The 24,534-nt window shown below is 46.4% G+C and overlaps 2 protein-coding genes across 3 annotated transcripts in view; one reads left to right on the top strand and one right to left on the bottom strand.

Annotated features, from left to right (window-relative positions):
- adcy7 (adenylate cyclase 7) overlaps window positions 1–9,467 on the top strand; it is a 52,727-nt gene extending 43,260 nt beyond the window's left edge. For both annotated transcript variants that reach the window (XM_055648407.1, XM_055648408.1), the window contains 5 exons: window positions 292–438; window positions 3,218–3,325; window positions 4,208–4,322; window positions 6,741–6,865; window positions 8,697–9,467. In XM_055648407.1, coding sequence (XP_055504382.1) covers window positions 292–438; window positions 3,218–3,325; window positions 4,208–4,322; window positions 6,741–6,865; window positions 8,697–8,828 — 627 coding nt within the window. In that variant the 3' untranslated portion in view covers window positions 8,829–9,467. The remainder of the gene's footprint in view (window positions 1–291; window positions 439–3,217; window positions 3,326–4,207; window positions 4,323–6,740; window positions 6,866–8,696) is intronic.
- A 7,863-nt stretch (window positions 9,468–17,330) lies between these two features.
- Window positions 17,331–24,534, bottom strand: part of brd7 (bromodomain containing 7) — a 35,188-nt gene continuing 27,984 nt past the window's right edge. The window contains exons 15-18 of the mRNA XM_055649081.1: window positions 23,818–23,911; window positions 22,250–22,393; window positions 20,257–20,400; window positions 17,331–17,538 (exon numbers count right to left, since the gene is read on the bottom strand). Coding sequence (XP_055505056.1) covers window positions 17,438–17,538; window positions 20,257–20,400; window positions 22,250–22,393; window positions 23,818–23,911 — 483 coding nt within the window. The 3' untranslated portion in view covers window positions 17,331–17,437. The remainder of the gene's footprint in view (window positions 17,539–20,256; window positions 20,401–22,249; window positions 22,394–23,817; window positions 23,912–24,534) is intronic.

Raw genomic sequence — 24,534 nt, forward strand, 5'->3', positions numbered from 1 at the left:
AACAGGGCAAAGAGAATGGAGATCAAGGAAAGTGTAGAATAGATCATTGTTAGCTGGGAGAAGGTGACAACAAAGCAGAGATAAAATGTAATCGGAGACAGCCAGACTGGTCAGAGAACTGGGAAAGGGAAGGGATGAAGAGAGAGAGGGAAAGCAAGGGTTCCTTGAAGTTAGAGAAGTCAATGCTCATACCGCTGGGGTGTAACGTGAGGTGCTGAACTGAAATGCTGTTTAATGTGCATGGAACATATCAACTTTTATTTAAATTTTACCTCATATGATTTTCCACAGGAATTGTATCATCAGTCGTATGACTGTGTCTGCATCATGTTTGCCTCAGTCCCTGACTTTAAAGAATTTTACACAGAGTGTGATGTTAATAAGGAAGGACTGGAGTGCCTCAGACTGCTGAATGAAATCATCGCAGACTTTGACGAGGTTAGTGTTTTTTGAGCAATATTTTTTGAATTGCCATTTAATTATTGTATGCTATTGTGTGTACGGCCCTGTTACAGTGGGTAGAGCTGCTGCCTCCCTGCGCCAGAGACCCGGGTTCGATCCTGACTTCAGGTGCTATCTGTGACTCAAAGCCCAAACCAAGATGTAGGGAAAGAATGGAGATTTATAGTTACGAAGATAGATGTGGCTTTTTTTAATTTGGTAGAAAGAAAACTGAATTGAGGGGCAGTAGATAATAGGCTTAGAGAATATAGGTTATGGCACTGTGGCACAGTGCTTCCTCACTGCGCCAGAGACCCAGGTTCGATCCTGACTACGGATGCTGTCTGTGCAGAGTTTGCACGTTCTCCCTGTGACCGCGCGGGTTTCCTCCGGGTGCTCCCACATCCCTACGACGTGCGGTTAAATTTCCTCCGTAAATTTTATGGGGTGGCGCAGTGGTAGAGTTGTTGCCTTACAGCGCTTACAGCACCTGACACCCAGGTTCGATCCCGACTACGGGTGCTGTCTGTACGGAGTTTGCACGTTCTCCCTGCGATCGCGCAGGTTTTCTCCGAGATCTTCAGCTTCCTCCCACACTCCAAAGATGTACAGGTTAGCAGGTTGATTGGCTTGGTGTAAGATTAAATTGTCCCTAGTGTGTGTAGGATACCACTGCACCATCGTGCCATAACCGTTATTCTCTATCAGTAACCCTACCATTATTTATCTACTCCTATCTTCTTAACCATAGATCTCCAGACTTTCCTACATCTTGGTTTGGGCTTTGAGTCACAGATAGCACCTGAAGTCAGGATCGAACCCGGGTCTCTGGCGCAGTGAGGCAGCAGCTCTACCCACTGTAAGGAGGCCGTACACACGACAGCGTACAATAATTAATGGCAGTTTCTATACCTTCTCAAAGTACAACTTCGATAGCCATTACTTCACGAGAATGTGATAGTGCTATAGTTTACGCACTCACGACATGACAGGAGCCTCCTGGTGGCGATCCCTGGAAGTGCCCTCTGTAGCGCGCGTCGGGCGACAATTCTGTCAACATGTTGGATGATGACGGAAGCCGACAGCGAGCGACATCGTCTCTGACACACGAGGGAACGAACCAACCAATCTCTTATGATTGCAAAAACGGATCCTCCAGGCATTGCTTCTTGGTTCATTGGTCTTTATTGAAGTAATACATACCGAAGATATCTCATAACTTTCCGTTATCGATAGCTGTTCCATTCATGGCATAGAAATCGTGTAAAAGTGTCTTCTGATAACGGTGTGGCGTCTAGTGCCTCGTGAGATCGTGATAAAAAACTGTCAGCCTTCACATCCTTCGCGACAAACTAAAACTCAAATCTATGAGTCTGCTCTAGTCTCCTCCAAACCCCTCTACGTATCAAATCCCACCTACAAACGTACAGACACAGATAAAAATTAGACATGGCTATAATATACTGACTTGAGCTTAATGGCTCCGACAGTGTTACTGTGCGGGGGGTCGCTGGTCGGCGCGGGATCGGTGGGCCAAAGGGCCTGTTTCTGCACTGTATTCTCTAAAACATAAAACTAAAAAGTAAATTGCCCCCTAGTGTGTGGGGAAAAGGGACGAGAAAGTGGGATAGACAATAGACAACAGGTGCAGGAGGAGGCCATTCGGCCCCTCGAGCCAGCACCGCCATTCAATGTGATCATGGCTGATCATCCCCAATCAGTACCCCGTTCCTGCCTTCTCCCCATATCCCCTGACTCTGCTATCTTTAAGAGCTCTATCTATCTCTCTCTTGAAAGCATCCATAGAACTAGTGCTGCTGGCAACATGGTATTGTGTTTCTTTGTTTGTCTGTAGGCGCGTGTGTGTGCGCGTGTGCGTGTGTGTGTGTGTGTGCGTGCGCGCGTGTGTGTGTGTGTATGTGTATATATATGATCTAGAGATCTATATATGATCCTCTCTCTGTCTCTCTATATATATATGTATATATATATATATAGTGTGTGTATATATATATATATGATCTATATATATGTGTGCATTTGTATGTGTACGGTATATATATACACTCACTGAACTTTCTCGTTTGCTATATTGTTTACAGTGTACTATGTTTACATATACTGTGGTGCTGCTGAAAGTAAGAATGTCATTGTTCTATCTGGGGTAGACACAAAAATGCTGGAGAATCTCAGCGGGTGAGGCAGCATCTATCGAGCTTCTTCAGACTGAAAAGGGTCTAGACCTGAAACGTCACCTATTTCCTTCGCTCCATAGACGCTGCTTCACCTGCTGAGTTTCTCCAGCACTTTTGTCTACCTTTGATTTTTCAAGCATCTGCAGTTCTTTCGTAAACATTGTTCTATCTGGGACGCATGAGAATAAAACACTCTCGACTCTCTGGAACTAGTGTGAACGGGTGACCGATGGTCGCCGTGGATTCGGTGGGTCGACGGACCTGTTTTCCGTGCTGTGTCTCTAAACTAAACTGAGTGTTCGAGGGCCTGAAACATCGGGCCTGTAGCGGCGACTGTGGAGGCCTCGATAGGCCCCGACAACGGGTGAACAGAGGAAGAGGACTGAACTTTGGTGCCTTCCCTCACAGTGGGAAACGTTGACTCCGCTGGAGGGGATGTTTTTTTATGTTTTACGTTAAATTCTACAGTGTTATGTTTGTCTTATTTGTGTGCTGCAAATTTCACTGCACCACGTGGTGCATGTGACGATAAATGTCCTTTGTCCTTTAAACTAAGCCGTACGTGCTATGTTTTTCCACAGCTGTTGTCAAAGCCGAAATTCAGCAGTGTGGAGAAGATCAAAACCATTGGGAGCACTTACATGGCAGCAGCGGGCCTCAGCATAGGCACAGGACAGGAAAATAAACAGGTAATCAGCTCAGTACACTTCAGTTGATTGTCAGTAGACAATCTGCAGTTGTATAGAGCTTCTTCTGCAGTTGTATAGGGCTCTGGTGAGACCACACCTGGAGTATTGCGTACAGTTTTGGTCTCCTAATTTGAGGAAGGACATCCTTGTGATTGAGGCAGTGCAGCGTAGGTTCACGGGATTGATCCCTGGGATGGCGGGACTGTCATATGAGGAAAGATTGGGCTTGTATTCACTGGAGTTTAGAAGGATGAGGGGGAATCTTATAGAAATGTAAAAAATTATAAAAGGACTGGACAGGCTAGATGCAGGAAAAATTTTCCCAATGTTGGGCGAGTCCAGAATCAGAGGCCACAGTCTTATAATAAAGGGGAGGTCATTTAAGACTGAGGTGAGCAAAAACTTTTTCACCCAGAGAGTTGTGAATTTGTGGAATTCCCTGCCACAGAGGGCAGTGGAGGCCAAGTCACTGGATGGATTTAAGAGAGTTAGATAGAGCTCTAGGGGCTAGTGGAATCAAGGGATATGGGGAGAAGGCAGGCACAGGTTATTGATAGGGGACGATCAGCCATGATCACAATGGATGGCGGTGCTGGCTCGAAGGGCCGAATGGCCTCCTCCTGCACCTATTTTCTTTGTTTCTATGACACAAAATGCTGGAGTAACTCAGCGGGTGAGTCAGCACCTCTGGGGAGAGGAATGGGCGACGTTTCGGCTCGAGACCCAAGGGGGTCTGTGGGAAAGAGAAACTAAACTAATGTTCCTTCCCACAGATGCAGCCTGACCTGCAGAGTATTTTCACCATTTTTTGTTTTTTTCTGACTACTCCTTATTATTTACTTATTGTATGTATAATATGTTGTCATTTTGTTACGTTGACAGGATAAGGAAAAGCCTTGCGCTCACATTGGAATCATGGTGGAATTTGCCACTGCACTGATGAGTAAACTAGATGGCATCAACAGACATTCATTCAATAATTTCAAGCTGAGAGTTGGTATGTTATATTCTATAATTATTTGAGGTCGCTTTATTAAGTGCAATTAATAATGCCGATGGGTTAGTTTGTTTTAGTGATGCACCAGCATGGAAACGGGCTCTGCGACCCTCGAGCCCACGCCGACCATCGATCGCCCGTTCACGCTAGTTCTATCCCAATCTGACCTCTCTGTCCTGGGTCTCCTCCATTGCCAGAGTGAGCAACACCGGAAATTGGAGGAACAGCACCTCATATTCCGCCTGGGCAGCTTGCATCCAGATGGCATGAATGTTGAATTCTCCCAATTTTGCTAGCCCTTGCTGTCTCCTCCCCTTCCTTAACCCTCGAGCTGTCTCCTCCCATCCCCCCGCCCTCGGGCTCCTCCTCCTCTCCTTTTTCCTTCCTTCTCCCCTCCCACCCCCCATCAGTCTGAAGAAGGGTTTCGGCCCGAAACGTCGCCTATTTTCTTCGCTCCATAGATGCTGCTGCACCCGCTGAGTTTCTCCAGCAATTTTGTGTACCTTAACCATATAACCATATAACAATTACAGCACGGAAACAGGCCATCTCGACCCTTCTAGTCCGTGCCGAACACATAATCTCCCCTAGTCCTATATACCTGTGCTACTTCAGACCATAACCCTCCATTCCCTTCCCATCCATATAACTATCCAATTTATTTTTAAATGATAAAAAACGAACCTGCCTCTCCACCACCTTCACTGGAAGCTCATTCCACACAGCTACCACTCTCTGAGTAAAAAGTTCCCCCTCATGTTACCCCTCCATAGAAACTTCACCCCCTTATTTCTCATGTTTTGTCTACCTTCTTGTTTGAATCTCTGCCCTACCTTAGATGTGGCCCTTGTGGCTAAAGGGATCAGGGGGTATGGAGAGAAGGCATGTACGGGATACTGAGTTGGATGATCAGCCATGATCATATTGAATGACGGTGCAGGCTCGAAGGGCCGAATGGCCTACTCCTGCACCTATTTTCTATGTTTCTATGTTTCTCATCTACTCCCTGCACACTTGTAAGGTAGACAAAAATGCTGGAGAAACTCAGCGGGCGAGGCAACATCTATGGAGCGAAGGAATAGGTGACGTTTCGGGTCTCGACCCGAAACGTCACCTATTCCTTCCCTCCATAGATGCTGCCTCACCCGCTGATTTTCTCCAGCATTTTTGTCTACCTTCAATTTTTCCAGCATCTGCAGTTCTTTCTTACACCCTACACACTTGGGACAATTTACAGAGGGGCTAATTAACCTTCAAACTGACACGTCCTTGGGATGTGGGAGGAAAACGGAGCACCCGGAGATACCCTGAGGTCAGGATCCAACCCATTGGTTCCCTGGCTCTGTGAGGCAGTGGATACACCAGCTGTGCCACTGTGCTGCAAGTCTTCCTAAAAACTAATTAATTGCCATTGTTAATTGCAAATAATGCCAACCAGTTAGTGGCTGAAAGTCATGCGCACTGTAAGGGGTACGCCATTTAGAACGGAGACGAGGAACCACTTTTTCTCACAGAGAGTGGTGAGTCTGTGGAATTCTCTGCCTCAGAGGGCGGTGGAGGCGGGTTCTCTGGATGCTTTCAAGAGAGAGCTAGACAGGGCTCTTAAAGATAGCGGCGTCAGGGGATATGGGGAGAAGGCAGGAACATAGAAACATAGGAAATAGGTGCAGGAGTAGGCCATTCGGCCCTTCTAGCCTGCACCGCCATTCAATATGATCATGGCTGATCATCCAACTCAGTATCCCAACCATTCCTTCTCTCCATGCCCCCTGATCCCTTTAGCCACAAGGGCCACATCTAACTCCCTCTTAAATATAGCCAATGAACTGGCCTCAACTACCTTCTGTGGCAGAGAATTCCACAGAGTACTGATTGGGGATGATCAGCCATGATCACATTGAATGGCGGTGCTGGCTCGAAGGGCCGAATGGCCTACTCCTGCACCTATTGTCTGTATTTTTTAGTGAAAAGCTTTTCCCTGTACTCTTGGTAAATGGTGACAGTAAACTGAAATAACTAAACCAAACTTTACACAGATGGTACAAAAGCAGTTCAAGTGTTGAAGAAACAAAATATTAAGAAATATAGTGTGTCGGGAGTGGGAGAGTGGACTAACATAGAACTGGTATGAATGGATGAGTTATGGTCTGTGTGAACTCATTGGGATGTAAGGTCTGTTTCAATGCTGGGTCTCTACGCCAAACTAATCTAATTTAAATATTTAATTTGTGGCAGAATTATGCGGCTTTTTTTATCCGGGGGGGTGGGGAAAGTGGAAGAATTTTGTACGGAAGAACAATTTATGCTTTTAAAACTCAAAACAAGTTTAACATTTTGTGAGATGTACCTTCTCCATTCAATAGAAATGGTCGTTTGCTCATTTACTCAGCATGTATTTTTTGTTGTTGTTTTGAACAGGTATAAACCATGGGCCTGTAATTGCTGGTGTCATTGGAGCACAGAAGCCTCAGTACGATATATGGGGGAATGCTGTTAATGTTGCCAGCAGAATGGACAGCACTGGTGAACTTGGGAAAATACAGGTAAAGTGTTCCTTGCGATTACGAAATGCGCGTGTGTGAGACTTAAGTGATTTGATCATTGATTAGGAAACTGATTCACTCCCATCGGGCAAAAGGCATCGAAGTGTGAAAACGCACACCTACAGATTCAGGGACAGTTTCTTTCCAGGAACACACTACCAACAACGAGATAGCAGTCCTGAGCTACTATCAACCTCATAGGGGATCCTCGGACTATCTTTAATCGGACTTACTCGATATTATCTTGTACTTAACGCTATTCTCCTCATCATGTGTCTGTATACTGGAGGACGGCTTAATTGTAATCATGTATTGTCTTTCCGCTGACTGATTAGCACACAACAAAAGCTTTTCACTGTACCTCTTCATAACAAGAGGAGTTGATTATAGGAGCAAAGAGGTCCTTTTGCAGTTGTACGGGGCCCTAGTGAGACCACACCTGGAGTTTTGTGTGCTGTTTTATTGGTCCCCTAATTTGAGGAAGGAAATTCTTGCTATTGAGGGAGTGCAGCGTAGGTTCACCAGGTTAATTCCTGGGATGGCGGGACTGTCATATGCTGAGAGAATGGAGCGGCTGGGCTTGTACACTCTGGAGTTTAGAAGGATGAGAGGGGTTCTTATTGAAACATATAAGTTTATTAAGGGTTTGGACACGCTAGAGGCAGGAAACATGTACCCGATGTTGGGGGAGTCCAGAACCAGGGGCCACAGTTTAAGAATAAGAGGTAATCCATTTAGAACGGAGACGAGGAAACACAGAGAGTTGTGAGTGTGGAATTCTCTGCCTCAAAGGGCGGTGGAGGCCGATTCTCTGGATACTTTCAAGAGAGAGTTAGATAGGGCTCTAGAAGATAGCGGAGTCAGGGGATATGGGGAGAAGGCAGGAACAGGGTACTGATTGGGGATGATCAGCCATGATCACATTGAATGGCGGTCTTGGCTCGAAGGGCCGAATGGCCTACTCCTGCATCTATTGTCTATTGATACACGTGACAATAAACGATACAACCCTGGGAGAGGCATTAATATCAAGTATCACGGAGATCGGGAAGGTAAGATGGGAATGCTCAGCTGTTTTGATAGGGAATAAAGTCAGGAGAGCTGTCGTGGGTTTTTGGATAAGTTTGGCGAGGCTAAGACAGGGGATGAGGAAAGATGCTAAGATATCTGTGCTTTTAGTTTAGTTTAGAGATACAGCGCGGAAGCAGGCCCCTTCGGCCCACCGACCAGCGATCCCCGCACATTAACACTGGGGACAATTTACACATGCACCAAGCCAATTAACTCACAAATCTGTACGTCTTTGGAGTGTGGGGGGAAACCGAAGATCTCGGAGAAAACCCACTCAGGTCACGGGGAGAACGTACAAACTCCGTACAGACAGCACCCGTAGTCAGGATCGAACCCGGGTCTCCGGCGCTGCAAGCGTTGTGATAGCCCTGTCCCACGGTACGAGTTCATTCCAAGAGCTCTCCCGAATTAAAAAAAAAAATCAAACTCGTGGTAAGCACGGAGAATGAACGTAGCGGGTACGTTGGAGCTCGGGGACGTCTCTTAGCGCTAACGGCAGGTACTCGGGAAGATTCGCTAACGCCAGGTAAGCATGGGAAGACTCGTGAAGATTTATCAACATGTTGAAAAATGTCCACGAGAGCCCCGAGTACCGACGAGTGGCCATTACCGTAAATCTCTTGAGTTCGAATCTTGGCAAACTCGGGAGAACTCTTGGAATGAACTCGTAGCGTGGGACAGGGGTTTAAGGCAGCAACTCTACCGCTGCTGTTATCTGTGCGATGTTCTGTGCATTGATGCGACTATTGTATAATTTCAGGTGACAGAAGAGACTTGTAAAGTTTTGAGAGAGCTGGGATATTCTTGCGAATCTCGAGGACTGATCAGCGTGAAAGGGAAAGGGGATCTCCAGACTTACTTTCTCTGCATGGACATGAACAAGTCGCACTGAATCCTGAACTGACCTCGGGACAAGACACACACTGAACGCAAAAGACTAACTACTGGAGCTTGCAGTAGCGTTAAGCAATATTTCTCTTCACCAAGATTGCCATTTGCACTGGAGACGTTTATGAATTTTGTATGGAAAAAAAAGTCACAGCAATAAGTGTTATTTTCAAATCTGAAACCGGAAAAAAAAACCCACGCAAATGATAAGTACAGAGATGACTTTTTTATTCGAACTCTTGAGGTACAAGAATCTTGTTAATGACGTTGCAGTTATTTTACAATCTTTTAATTTGGTGATAACACAATCCACTGCCTATGGCTGACGAGTGAATGTGGAAAATGCATTCAGTTTAATTGTACATACACGTCCGCAGTCATTCTTTCTGTTTCATGCCGGAATAATAATAATTTACATAAATTGTGATACATATGGACTGTAAATACCTGTGTCGAGGAAAATATTTCTATATTTTTTGGATTTTAAAAATGAACAAAAGCATTGTTAGCAGGATTGTACTTGTCTGATCAGCAGAATTGTTACATAACACATATACGTTTCCTTATCTGTGTTCACTTTAAAAAAAAAGTCTTGAGCTGAAAACTCACAATAAGTGGATACTGCACTGCTGATACGTGGTTATTATTACATAATTCAAGGATATCTTCATTCATATTCATTTCTTGATTCTAGTTTACCCACCAAATGTAGTTTCAGGCACTGTGCTAATAATGTCAAGAAGGGACTTGTATGCTTTACCGAATCATGTCATTCAAAGTATTTAAGGTACATTTTTTGAAAGATTGGAATATTGAGGGCAATGAGGAACTGGCATTGAAACGGAGTTGAGGTCAGTCATGAGTAAACTGAATGGTGGGCTAGATAGTTCTATTGTAGACCCAAAACAATGGAGGAATTCCTTCTCTCCAGAGGTGCTGCCTGTCCCGCTGAGTTACTCCAGCTTTTTGTGTCTATCCTCAGTTTAAAGCAGCATCTACAGCACCTTCATACACACCTGTTCTCATAGTGGTGTGTGTTTCTGTGAACCACAGGCTGCATTTGCCGAATGCTGTTGCCTACCATTTTATTTTGGACATTGTCTCGGTCTTGTCTATTCACTCTTGAAGTTAATGCATTGTGGCCCTCTATCCAATTCTTTAACGGCACAGAGCTCAAAAATGTTTCACGGTTGAAACAGCATTGTGGAGTTTAATTTAATACGTGATCTTTTGACGGCAGTCAAGATTCTTTTTGTGTAATATGTGATTATTCGAATTCGAAGTGAACTCATGCATTTTAATAATATGCCCGATTCTAAATTACTCCATAACTCTAGTCATAACTGTTGACCAGTTTTTTAAAGCGCAAATATAGCTGATAAGTCTTTTACCTTTGCCAGAGATTTTATCCCCCAGCCTTTTGAGGAGTACCTTTAAATTATTAAGCTGTAATTGAGTTCCTGTACTTTTTGTATGTGGTAGATTTAAGGAAAATGGCATCTTCAATGTATTTACTTTATTTTGTATTTTAATAACCCTCATTAATTCTGACTGTTGACCTGAGTGGATATCATGACTAATGTCAATTCTAGTAAAAATATGCACTGTTTTAGGAAAAGAACAAACTGTAATGGATTTTTAAAAAGTTTTCTTTTACAAAAACAAATTGTTCAGTAATTTTTTTAAAATCATTTTCTATGCTGCATGATCGGTCGCTTATGAATGAAGTGTGTGTTAGTGAAGACAAACGTTTCTCTGGTACTACTGAAGCAAATAGATCACAATAAATTAGACCTGTAATAGTACAACTTGTCAAAGTTCTTGATATTCAAGGGAATCTGGAAAAGGATCGATTGACTTTGAAAATGTTTAAACACTAATTATTCCACAATATACTAGATATTTCAGAACATAATAACACAACAACCTGGAAACATTTCACACGAGGGCTTTCGAACTGGGCAATTTTACCTGGACAGCTTACAACCCAGTGGCATGAACGTTGGTTTCTCTAATTTGAAGTAACCCGCATTCCCTCCTCCCCCGCCATCATCCTACCAGTTCCACTCCTCGCACCAGTTCCATTCTGTTCGCATTGTCTGTCAGTTGTACAGAGACAACGAAATGCATTTAGCATCCCCCCATAGCAAACGATTTGTAAATAATAATAAGGGTCCGGGGGGGGGGGCAGAGCAGTTCCCATACCATACTGTGATGCAGTTGGTAAGGATGCTCTTGATGGTGCAGCAGTAGAAGTTCACCAGGATCTGAGGAGACAGGTGGACCTTCTTCCTCAGGAAGACTTATCACCCCCCCCCCCAACCCCCACTGTCTGAAGAAGGGTTCTGACCCAAAATGTCACCTGCCCTTTCTCTACAGAGACGCTTCCCGACCCACTCCAGCACTCTGTGTCTATCTCCGGCACGAACCAGCACCAGCAGACCATTCCGACACTCCCTAAGCCAGACATTATACTGAGTGTGATGAGGAGATAATGGTGATGGATCAAGAGCTTGGCCAATGCTACCAGAAAGGCAAAGAGAAATAGGATTGAAGAGGCATGCAAGGGGAGCCGATAGTCTTGGCAGCTGAAGGCAACGGGCTTTGGTTAACATTGTGGATGTGCAGGGGCCTTACATCTTCAAGGATTGCGTTCCACTTCATGTCTATAGCAAGAAATATTTACGGTGAGTACATTTCTCTTCCATTGAGGGATTGGAAAACTAGAAAGAGCATTTTAACTTTAAAATTGAGGCACTGTTTAGATGGAAACCAATGTAAATAGCCACAGTGTTAATTGGTGAATGGTATATAGGGGGAATTGAAACATTATTTTAAAACTTGCATTGTGAATTTCTTCATTGTACCCGAGTTGACTGACCAGACGCTATGATTATTGCCTTGTGTAACAAGGTACAGTGAAAAGCTGTGTTTACTATACTTTAGATTAGATAGACTACAGCTCGGCATTCAATACCATCATCCCCTCCAAGCTGGTTACACGAGGAGGTGTGGTGATTCGGAGCTCCCGTCCAGACTCAAGAACTAGTGGAATTCGGAGGAGATCCAGCGGTACTTTAAACATCTGAGTATATCGCTGCAACGCTGCAGAGACTTGTTTTAAAGTTTTTCTGCTCGTTTTGGGACCTATCAATTGACTGCGTAGCTCCCACTATGGTGGCTGGGAACCTGCCAGGAAAATGTTTGCAAACCAAAAGAGGGGAGAAAACCAAAAGAGGGGAGAAAGTCCTGAAGATCTTTCTGGACTTGTACAACTGTGTCCAGAACAACCCCCTTACTGCCTCGTCGGGGTTGACCTGCTCCGGTCTGGTTTCCGTGGGGTGTGCGAGGTTTTCTGCACCTCCACCGTCTCGACCTTCTTTTGCGGCCTTGGAGTTTGGAGCTGACGACGAAGCCTCCTTTCTCTCGGCAAGACCGAGGGAGATAAGAGGCTTCCAACAACAGTCCCTTTCGTTGCTGTAGGAGCGGTGAAGAACAGCTGGGATTGCCTGCGAAGGTCAGCAGCTCGCCAGGGAACGCAGGAGAGCCGAGATAATCTAGCGAAGAGGTGGTGACGACACCACTTGGCCTCCCTCCCTCGAACTATTCCATATTGTTTTTGTGTTTGGACTTGACCTTGTGCCATTTGGACTGTCTGTGTCTCAGGCTTTAAATAAGTGATATGTTTTACATTGTAGCATCTGTTACTATGCTGGGTCAGTGTTCTGGGGGAGCGGGGCCTTCCAGGAACTATGCTCAGGCAGCTGCTTCAGCTACTGCTCTTGTGGCCCGGTTCCCCATGAAGAACCTGCCTTTTGAGTATGGGGTACGGTGCTACTTGCCCCCCCCAGATCAATCTGGAGGACAGCTCGGCTGTCGTGGCAGTGGCGGCCAAGCCCGCAGGTGTCCTGTACGTGGCCAAAATGTTCGGGAAGGCTGTGCTCTTCCTTGAGTCCGTTGAGGGGGTGAATAAAGGGGTCTCAGTGGGGGGAACATTCCTGCAGGTCTAGCCCGTAGGGTCCATCGCGCAGCGGGAGGTCCTTTCCAACGTCCCGCCCTGCGTCACAAACGAGGCCCTCCTTCCCCACCTTCACACCCTGGGGAAGGCACTCACGGTATTCCCAGGGGTTCCGCAGGAAGGAGCTGCGGCACGTTCTTTCCCACCGGCGCCAGCTGACGATGATGCCGGACCAGGAGGAGGTAGTTGCCGGGCGCTTCCGTGTCCAGCAGGATGGGCGTGACTTCACCGTCTACTGGACATCGGAGCGTCCAAGGTGCCACGCCTGTAAGGAAGTGGGGCTTATTCGGAGGAATTGCTCCAAATCCCACGAGGGGACCTCTGCCTCCGGTGTCACTAACCCCCCCCTCCACCGGCCCCCCAGGGTTGGGACTGAGGTGGAGGAGAGACCAGCGGGTGGGGCAGAGGCAAACCAGGTGCAGGGTGGGGCGGGCGTCTCCAGCACTGAAGGTGTGTCCGGAGTTGGGGTTTGTGACTCCATCGTCAGTGAGTGGGTGGAAGGGGAGATCCGCGAGTTCACCACGGCCACGGAAGGGGCCCAACATCGGCCCAGACTGGCCTCCCGCTGGTGGCCGGACTTACACGAACTCACCAGCTCGCTGAACCTCATCCTCAAAATGACCGGCGTCAGCTCAGGTCCTTTTCGGACGACCTGGAGAAGGACGCCAAGGCCAAGAGCAGCGTCGCTCCTGCTGAGGGTGGAGGGAGCAGTAGAGCATCACTTGTAGCAAAGATCTGGAAGGTAAGACCCACCGCCAATCCACCTCGTGTCCATAGGGGGAGGAGCAGCTCTGCTGTCAGTGACCGGGGGACTGGTGAGGGGATCTAGTGTACTCCTGACATGGCGATCACCATAGCCAGTTACAACATAAATGGCAGCAGGAGGCCTCTCCGCAGGTTTAACCATCTCTTAACCCTGAGGGATGGGAAATATGCGGTGAGCTTCCTGCAGGAAACCCACACCACCCCAGGAGACAAGTCCACCTGGCTCCTGGAGTGGGGTGGTGAGGCCTTCATGAGCCACCTCAGCTCCATTTCCAGTGGGGTGGCCATTTTGTTGGCCCCGAATTTCCGGCCTGAGATCCTAAAGGTCCAGGAACTGGTGCCAGGCCGCTTGCTTCACTTGGCCGTGCGCCTGGATGGCGTGCCGTTGCGTTTTGTCAACGTGTACGCCCCCAAGCCCGCCGTGTTGCAGACGCGCCTGTTCCGGGAGGTGTCTGCCCTGCTGAGCTCCATCGACCCTGGTGACTGTGTGATCCCGGGGGGGATTTCAATTGTACCCTTGAGGAAGGAGACCGTTCCGGTATCCAGCGTGGTCAGGAGTCGGTGAAGAAGTTGAAGGAGCTCGTGGGCTCCTCTGACTTGGTAGACACCTGGAGGAACCTCCACCCCGACTCTAGGGCCTTCTCCAGGAGGTCAGAGGGGGGTGGGTCTCGCATCGACCGCCTGTACATTTCACGGGCGTACCGTCTCCCGTGCCTCGGAGGCCTCCATGCTGCCGGTCCCGTGCTCGGACCACCACCTGGTGTGGGCGGAATTCACTCCACTGCGCACGAGGGGAGGGTCCGCGTACTGGCATTTTAACAACTGGTTGCTGGAGGATCGCCGCTTCCGGGACTCGTTTGAGAGGTTCTGGAATACCCGGAAGGGGAAGCGGGGAGGATTTCAATCCCTGCGGCTACGGTGGGACGTGGGCAAGGCCGACATCCAGTGTTTCTGTCAGGAGTACACTAGAGGGTCGACCACAAGACGCGATTCCAAGATCAGACAGCTCGGGAGCGAGCTGCTCCATTTGGATTCGCGTCTAATTCAGACCGTCGGGGACATGATCCGCTGGATGGAATTCCAGGAGAAGAAGAAGGCATTGAAGGAGCAATCCCAAGGCGCATACGTGAGGTCGTGGATCCAATTGCTCCACGATTTGCTCTAATCCTTTAAGAATTTACGGGTCTACGGTTGGGTGTAGGGAGAACAGAAAACATTCTTGGCAAGTCTTCTATGAGACTTTGGTTCGGACACTTTTGGAGTATTGCATGCATTTCTAGTCGGCCCATTAAAGGAAGGACGTGGAGACTGGAAAAGGTGCAGAGGAGGATTACCAGAATGCTGCCTGGATTAGAGGGCAATAGTTACCAGCAGGGGTCAGGGAAAGAGCGTTCACGTCGCGGCCCCGTTTCCACCAATCTTTCCACCACCAGAAGCAACAAGACAGACACCATTGTAGGCAGATGCCGAGACGTGCGTTCAGCTCTGGCTGAACAACTTCCAATCTTGTGTGTGGACTCGATAAGTAGATGAAGAAGGAGGAGCTACCAGCAGAGATTGGACAATCGTGCATTATTTTCTCTGGAATGATGGAACTGGAGGGGAGAAGTGATCGAAGTGGACAATACATAGTTCGGGGAGACAGACGGAACTTTGTCTCCTTTTCCATGGGTTGAAATGTCAAAGACTAGAGGGGCACAGCTTTAAGGTGAGAGAGGCACAACGTTTAAAGGGTATAAATGTGGGGACAACTTTTTTCAGAAGTTGCTTAGAATATGTTGCCAGTTATGGTGGTGGAGGCAAATTCCATCGTGGCATTTAAGAGGCTTTTAGATAGGCACTAGGATATGGAGTGATAGGCACATGGATATGTATGGAATGGAGGTATATGGATCTCTAGACAGAGAAGCTTAGTTTAACTTGGCATCACGAACTGTATGGCTGTTATGGGCCTGTTCCTGTTCCGTTCTATGAGCATCTATTTGATCAGTTTTGTTTTGAAATGTGTGTTGCACTAGAATTGAATGTGCCACTCAAAGTTGTTGCTTTTGTTTGGGAGGGGTTGCTTGTGCGTTGCTGTGCCTCATCGATGGCTGATCGTGCTGGTAATGAGAAGATAAGAAGCAAAACGTCTTGCCCCTATCTTAGTTGCCAAGATTTAGCAAGGAGAGCAGTCATGCTTTGTGATTTTAATTCGTAGGATGTGGAAAGAGAATTGTGCAACTTGTAAGAAAGCTTAAGCATTTTTGAGCAGGGCTAACGTTTTTCAATGCGGCAGAGAATAGATCTGGAAGAACAAGTAACTGAGCTAGAAAATGCTGCACTTTGACATCTAAGGACTCGTGCTGCAGTCAGACTTCTAGACTGGAAAACCTGACAGCAACTATCACTAAGGAATGAAGGTAGACACAAAATGCTGGAGTAACTCAGCGGGTTGAGGCAGCGTCTCTGGAGAGAAGGAATGGGCGACGTTTCGGGTCGAGACCCTTCTTCAGACGGATGAGGAATAAGGAATGTTGTGGAAGGAGTTAAGAACATTAATGACGGAATTTTGACGAGCTTATCAAAGACGATCAGATAATTATTGGAACTGGTGATGTGTTCTCGTCATGGATGTTGATTTTGGGCACAGATGAAATGAGGAAGAGCAAGGAAGGAGGCATACTTGGTGAGGGAAGTTCGATTTTTTAAACGTTTAGAACAAAAGGTTGTGAATCGAAGCTTTTCGATATTTGTCAAGGGAGAGGTATGGAGTTAATGCATAGGAAATGGGACTTTTGGAAGGATTCAACGGTAACGACTTCAGTCTTAATAATTAATAGAAAGGACATTTTTGCTCCTTTGGTACTGACCCAGGTAGATTAAGCAAGTATTAATGTTGATCACAAAATTAACAAATGTTACAGCATTTTGTCTGGTACACTAATGCTCTTTAAGGAGGGAAATCTATATTTTTTTAATCACAGTAATCTACAATAGATCCCTAAGCGTTATGATAAACTTGCGTTTAAGAAGAAATTGCAGATGCTGGAAAATCGAAGGTAGACAAAAGTGCTGGAGAAACTCAGCGGGTGCAGCAGCATCTATGGCACAAAGGAAATAGGCAACGTTTCGGGCTGAAACCCTTCTTCAGACTGATGTAGGGTGGAGGGGGGGGGGCGGGGAGAAGAAAGGAAAAAGGAAGAGGAGGAGCCTGAGGGCTAAGGGAGAGCTGAGAAGGGGAGGAGACAGCAAGGGCTACCGGAAATTGGAGAATTCAATGTTTATGCCGCTAGGGTGCAGACTGCCTAAGCGGAATATGAGGTGCTGTTCCTCCAATTTCCGGTGGTGCTCACTCTGGCCATGGAGGAGGCCCAGGACAGAGAGGTCGGATTCGGAATGGGAGGGAGAGTTGAAGTGCTGAGCCACCGGGAGATCAGGTTGGTTAATGCGGACCGAGCAGAGGTGTTTGGCGAAACGATCGCCAAGCCTACGCTTGGTCTCACCGATAGATTAACTTGCGTAATCTTAAACGCCACTCAAGTATAAATGCCAGGGAAACAAGAACTCAAATGGCGGTGATATTATGAACTGGATTTATGAGTTATCAATAGACAGTTGCGGCAAATCTACTTACTACGTAATATGGAGGTGTCCATTTTTAAACAGTCATCTTGATAAACACATGCAAAAAGCTTTTAATAATCCATGAACATTAAAGACTAAATAATAGTTTAGTAAAAAGTTTTTAAAAAAATGCCACATTTATTATACAAACACTTTACAGTGCAAAATTCTTACAAAATCATTAATGTGTTGATTATGTTTTTAGGATGAAACACGTTCCTACATTATCTGATTACTGGAATGTCCCTGGGAACGGTGTTGGCTGTTTCGGACTGGGACAGCTCAGTGACTTCCATCTCCTCCGCCAGGTTGCTGCCTTTGGCTCCTGCAACAGTAAGTTTCCAGTGTGGGAAGGAAGTGCAGATGCTGGTTTACACCGAAGATAGACACAAAATGCTGGAGTAACTCAGCGGGACAGGCAGCATCTCTGGAGAGAAGGAATGGGTGACGTTTCGGGACGAGACTTCTTCAGTCTCAAGAAGGGTCTCGACCCGAAACATCACCCGTTCCTTCTCTCCAGAGATGCGGCCTGTCCCGCTGAGCTACTCCAGTAAATTTCCAGTTACGCTTATGCTAGAAGAGTCAGGAATTCTGAGATTTAATCCGTAGAGGTACCACCTCTCACCATAATTCATCTCACTGTTGAACTGGCACATCAGAGTCATACAGTGCAGAAACAGGCCCTTCGGCCCAACTTGCCCACACTGGCCAACATGCCCATCTACACCAGTTCCACCTGCCTGTGTGTGGCCCATATCCCTCTAAACCTGTCCTATCCACATATCTGTCTAATTGTTTCTTAAACGTTGCGATCGTCCCTGCCTCAACTACCTCCTGTGGCAGCTCGTTCCATACACCTAAAGTTGCCCCTCAGATTCCTATTAAATCTTTCCCCTTCACCTTAAACCTATGTCCTCAGGTCCTCGATCCCCTACTCTGGGCAAGAGACTGTGTGCTGGACTCTGACCTGTGAGTAAGTGTTGCCCTTGCCAGGCCTCTGGTGGGATAATACTGAAGTTTGAGGGGATGCATCTTCTTACTTTCTCCCAATTTGAAGATTGTGGGTAGGCACAATAATGTCACACAGCAAGGAACCAGGCCCTTCCACCCAACCTGCCCATGCTGACCGGGATGCCCCACCTTGACCCAAATCCCTCTAAACCTGTCCTATATATGTACTTGTCTAAAATAGTCATGGTACACCCACCAAGGTTTAGGTTTGTTATTGTCACATGCACTGAGGTACAGTGAAAAGCTCCACATGACATTAATGCAATCAAGGCAAACTCGAGTACCATAGGTCGAGCATGAGGAAAGACAGAGTACAGAATATACTTCTCAGCGTTGTGGTGCACCAGTTCCAGAGACAAAGTCCAACATCCGCAATGAGGTAGAGGAGAGTCGGACAGTGCCCTAACCTATGGAGGGACCGTTCGGAAGTCTGATAAGTAGTAAGGAGAATGATGATCTGACACTTAGATAGATTTGGCCATGGAAAATAATTCCCTCTTACGAACAGAGGGCATAGGTTTAAGGTGAGAGGAGAAAGATTTAATAGGAACCTGAATAACTTTTTCCACCCAGACGGTGGTGGGTATATGGAACGAGCTGCCGGAGGAGGTAGTTGAGGCAGAAATTATAATGGCATTTAAAAGACATTTGGACAGTTGCATGGATAGAAAAGGTTTAGAGGGTATGGGCCAAACATGGGCAGGTGGTACTAGTGTAGATGGGGCCTTTTGGTCGGCATGGGCATGCTGGGCCAGTTTCCGTTCTGTATGACTCTGACCAGCCAGGAAACATTTCACAGGGTATCGATACAAGATTTGAAAGCAAGGTTTTATCTTCTACCAGCGTTATAATTTAGAAGATTTAACGTAGAATATTTATTCCAGAAAACAAGCCGATCCCTGGTGTTAGACCTTGCAGTGATCACAGGCATAGATTGGTGATTATCACATTGAGTTCCGACTGCCACCTGCTGGCTCTTTCCAAACTAACAATTGGTGAAGCTAAGATGAAGAGATGAGGTGCACCCCTATGGTCAACTTGTCTCACACCAGTCTTTCAAAAGGAACCACCACGTGGGCCAAGTGTAATGGGGTACCACCACTCAAGAAGAGTACTCGGGTATTCCATGAGTTATAGGAGCAGAATTAGGCCATTCGGCCCATCATGTCTAGTCCACCATTCAATCGTGGCTGATCTATCTTTCCCTCTCAACCCGATTCTCCTGCCTTCTCCCCATAACTCCTGACACTTATCAGGGTTTGGAGGGATATAGGCCAAATGTGGGCAGGTGGGACTGGTGTAGATGAGGCATCTAGGTCGGCTATGCGCAAGCGGGGCCTGTTTCCATATTCTGTATTTATCCTTTCTGAAGGTGTGTGAGGGAACTCCTTAAACTCCCAAAAATCAAATGCACGATTTCAATACAATGATGACAGGAATCATTCAGGTACTTGCACACTCAAGATAGAAGAAATTAGGAATAATCTAAATAGAAAACAGAAAATCTACTCTAACTAAGACAATAAGCACTGTGGCACAGTGGTAGAGTTACTGCCTTACAGTGTTAGAGACCCGGGTTTAATCCTCCCTATGGGTGCTGTCTGTACAGAGTTTGTACCTTCACCCTGAGACTGCGTGGGTTTTCTCAGAGTGTTCCAGTTTCCTCCCACACTCCAAAGACGTACAGGTTTGTTGGGAGTCTGAAAAAGGGTCTCAACCCGAATCATCACCTATTCCTTCTCTCCATAGATGCTGCCCGTCCCGCTGAGTTTCTCCAGCATTTTGTGTCTACCTCAGGTTTGTAGGCTAATTGGCTTTGATAAAATTGCAAATTATCCCCTGTGTGTGAGATAGTGTTTGTGTACGGGGTGGAATCTATGGGCTGAAGGGCCTGTTTCCACTCTCTAACGTCTAAAGAATACTGAAAATAATATAGGACTATGGATGATGATCTTTTTACCTGTGCAGTTTGTTTACAGCGGTTTGCAGTAATGTTGCCTTTGCACCTTATTTAATTCTTCCTATGACTTACCGACCAATGGATCTGTAGAACTGCTATCCATCATTTCCAAAGGGATTGAAATTCCCATGGCCTTTCGAATACCAGCAATACTGGTAATGTCTCCGGGTGCCACCTGACTTGTCAGTTCCTTCAGGTTGCAAGTTAACTTTTCAGCTGAACAGACAAAAAATGAAAGTTACTCTAAGAAGTTACAGAAAGTAGAAAAGCATTGGTCTTAATTGCAATACACTATTTCTAATGCAATATGTCAATGGGTATAAAATCCTATATCCAATTATCAATATTTCATCTTGGGGCTTGCAGGATATACTGTGAAAGCCAAGTGTTTCTATTGCAATTTAAGTTTGAATGGTTCATTCTATAAACACAACATTCTCTCCGTTTGAAGGCAAGTCATAGAGTTATACAGCATGAAATACAGGCCCTTTGGCCCACTTAGTCCTTGCCAACCAAGACGGCATTCTGGGCCAGTCCCATTTGGCCTACATCCATCTAAGCTTTTCTATCCATACATCTGTCCAAATGTTGAATCGGTCTAACCAACATTTCACTTCAGTTGAATCCTTAGAATAAAGGGGAGGCCATTTAAGACCGAGGTGAGAAAAACCTTTTTCACCCAGAGAGTTGTGAATTTGTGGAATTCCCTGCCACAAAGGGCAGTGGAGGCCAAATCACTGGATGGATTTAAGAGAGAGTTAGATAGAGCTCTAGGGGCTAGTGGAATCAAGGGATACGGGGAGAAGGCAGGCACGGGTTATTGATTGGGGACAATCAGCCATGATCACAATGAATGGTGTTTCTAATTCAGGAGTTTGCCCCACAGATAAAGATGACTTAAAATAAATCTCTTGACCTGCTTACTACAGGGAAACTTTAATTTGTAATGTACAAAAGATTCTTTCTCAACTTTTAAAGGTCATTCTACCAAAGAGAGAGTTTGCATTTAGGACCTCTGGGTGGCGCCGTTGTTAAATGTAAGTTTTAGTGTATCTTTAGTTTTGTAATGCGGGGAGGGGGGGGGAAGCAGAAAAAGCATTTTTTAGAGTTTAGAGATACAGCGCGGAAACAGGCTGATCGGCCCACTGAGTCAGCACCGACCAGCGATCCCTGCACACTAACATTATCCTATACCAAGGCAATGAACCTACAAACCGGTACGTTTTTGGAGTGTGGAAGGAAACCAATGATCGTGGAAAAAGCCCACGCAGGTCACGGGGAGAACGTACAAACTCCGTACAGACAAGCACCCGTAGTCAGGATCGAACCCGGGTCTCGGGCGCTGTGAGGCAGCAGCTCTACCGCTGCGCCACCGTGCCGCCCGTAATGGTAATTTCCTCACTGACCAAAGGAAAATAAAAATCCTTTGGTCTTCGTGAGCATTTCGTGAGCCCAGTAAACTGTCCTGCTGCCGGGAGAATTCCTGTACTGCTGGCCACACGAGACATAGAAACATAGACAATAGGTGCAGGAGTAGAGGCCATTCGGCCCTTCGAGCCTGCACAGCCATTCAATATGATCATGGCTGATCATCCAACTCAGTATCCCATACCTGCCCTCTCTCCATACCCCCTGATCCCTTTAGCCACATCAAACTCCCTCTTAAATATAGCCAATGAACTGGCCTCAACTACCTTCTGTGGCAGAGAGTTCCACAGATTCACCACTCTGTGTGAATTTTTTTTGTCTCATCTCAGTCCTAAAAGATTTCCCCCTTATCCTTAAACTGAGACCCCTTGTTCTGCACTTCCCCAACATCGGGAATAATCTTCCTGCATCTAGCCTGTCCAACCCCTTAAGAATTTTGTAAGTTTCTATAAGATCCCCCCTCAATCTTCTAAATTTCAGCGAGTACAAGCCGAGTCTATCCAGTCTTTCTTCATATGAAAGTCCTGCCACCCAGGAATCAGTCTGGTGAACCTTCTCTGTACTCCCTCTATGGCAAGAATGTCTTTCCTCAGATTAGGAGACCAAAACTGTACGCAATACGAGACATTGGACCTACCCAGTAGCAACTCTCGTATGGAAGGTCCGAGCAGGCAAAGCGTGGCTGATGGGGGCCGGGTTCCGAAACGTTCATTCTGAGCCTGTTGAAGATCCTGTAACAATCTGGTCGTTTCATCAAGCTTCTTTTGAAACATTTCACACTCTGAAAAAGGAAGAGAATTAATTAAACCGTAAAACTCCCGAGAGAAATCCGGCATTATTTGTCTGCTCAGCCTTCAGTACATTACGAAAGGAATTTTGAATGGTGAATTAATCTCAGAACAGCCCTTCCCTCAAGTCTTCCCCTTGATCTAGAAGTTTAAGAAAGAACAGGAAAAATCGAAGGCAAGAAAAAAAAATGCTGGAGAAACTCAGCAGGTGAGGCAGCATCTATGGAGCGAAGGAATAGGTGACGTTTCGGGTCAAGGTCTCGACCCGAAACGCCACCTATTCCTTCGCTCCATAGATGCTGCCTTACCGGCTGAGTTTCTCCAGTATTTTTGTCTACCCTTGATCTGGAAAATGTTTTGTAAGCATGGTATGGTGGAATTGCCAAGATTGCATTTAGAGCATTCCCAAGATTGCAAACACAGAAGCACACTAAGGAAAACACCAGTTTCTCATGCAATACATTTCAATACTTTCCTTCCCACTATTGAGGTGAGGCAAATCACTTGCTCTTTTTCCAGTCTAGTACCCAGATTAAAGCAGGATGCTCCTTAAAGCGAATTAGTGTATGATTTCTTCTTTTTCAATATAGCCCAATTTATTGGGTGTATCCAATAGTCTTATCAGCACCAGATGCTTCCCCCTCAACCTCACCAGGAACCAAAGGTAACCTGTCATCTTTCTTGTGCAGGAAGGAACTGCAGATGCTAGTTTATACTGAAGATAAGACACAAAATGCTGGAGTAACTCAGCAGGTCATGCAGCAACCTCTTGAGAAAGACCCGATCCGAAATGTCAATAGACAATAGGTGTAGGAGTAGGTCATTCGGCCCTTCGAGCCAACACCGCCATTCAATGTGATCATGGCTGATCATCCCCAATCACTACCCCATTCCTGCCATCTCCCCATATCCCCTGACTCCGCTATTTTTAAGAGCCCTATCTAGCTCTCTCTTGAAAGCATCCAGAGAACCTGCCTCCACTGCCCTCTGAGGCAGAGAATTCCACAGACTCACCACTCTCTGTGAGAAAAAGTGTTTCCTCGTCTCCGTTCTAAATGGCTTACTCCTTATTCTTAAACTGCGGCCCCTGGTTCTGGACTCCCCCAACATCGGGAACATGTTTCCTGCCTCTAGCGTGTCCAAACCCTTAACAATCTTGATCTACCCATCCATGTCACCCATCCTTTTTGTCCACAGATGCTGCCTGTCCCGCTGAGTTACTCCAACATTTTGCATCCAACTTCAGTCTAAACCAGTTCCTTCCTACACCTGTTATCTCTCTTGATGAAGGATCAGTAACCTGGAACATTACCACATTCTTTTCCCACAGATGCTGTCCGACTTGCTGAGCATTCCCAGGATTTTCTAATTGACTCTGTTCAGCCTAACATTAACCAGCTCTGAGATGGCTACATACCTGCCGATTCAGGCTCTGCATTTATCAGTGATTGTAGAGAAGCAAAAGTGTCGCAGGCTCGCCCACAACCGCGCAAAGTCTCTGCCGAGGCAACCTGCACAAAGCAACACAGTGTGTTATAGAGAACGAGTTCACAATGCATTTAATCTTATTAAGGGGGTTAGATGGAGGTCTTCTCCCTCGCTATTCTGCATATTGTCATTGTAACACCAAACAAGGATAAATACAATACAATACAATTTATTTGTTGTCATTTGAACCTCATTGAGGTTCAAACGAAATTTGGTTTCTGCAGTCATACACACAAGAAAAAGAACCAAGACACAACACAATTTACACAGTGAATCTCCTCCTCACTGTGATGGAAGGCAAAGTCTTATCTCTCCCCAGCACTCCTCATTCTCCTCCCGATGTCAGAGTCAAAGCCCCTGGCGGGCGATAGTAAATAAGTCCCGCGGCAATAAAAGCCGCGCCGGGCGATGATGCAAGGCCCCGCTCCAGGTAATTTTCAAACCCACAACTCGGGCGGGAGAAGTCGGCGTTGCGGAAGCCCCTGAAAAGCGGTCTCCCACCAGGGACCCGCGGGCTCCCGGTGTCACCGTCCACCAGACCTGCGGCTGGAGCCTCCGAATCTCTGGGGTCGGGCTGCAGCAGCTCGCCACCACAGCTCCTCCCGCTCCGAACTCAGCCAGCTCCGCGATGGTGGGTAAGTCCGCA

The sequence above is a fragment of the Leucoraja erinacea genome, chromosome 17 (assembly GCF_028641065.1).
Source record: "Leucoraja erinacea ecotype New England chromosome 17, Leri_hhj_1, whole genome shotgun sequence".
Classification (NCBI taxonomy): Eukaryota; Metazoa; Chordata; class Chondrichthyes; order Rajiformes; family Rajidae; genus Leucoraja; species Leucoraja erinaceus.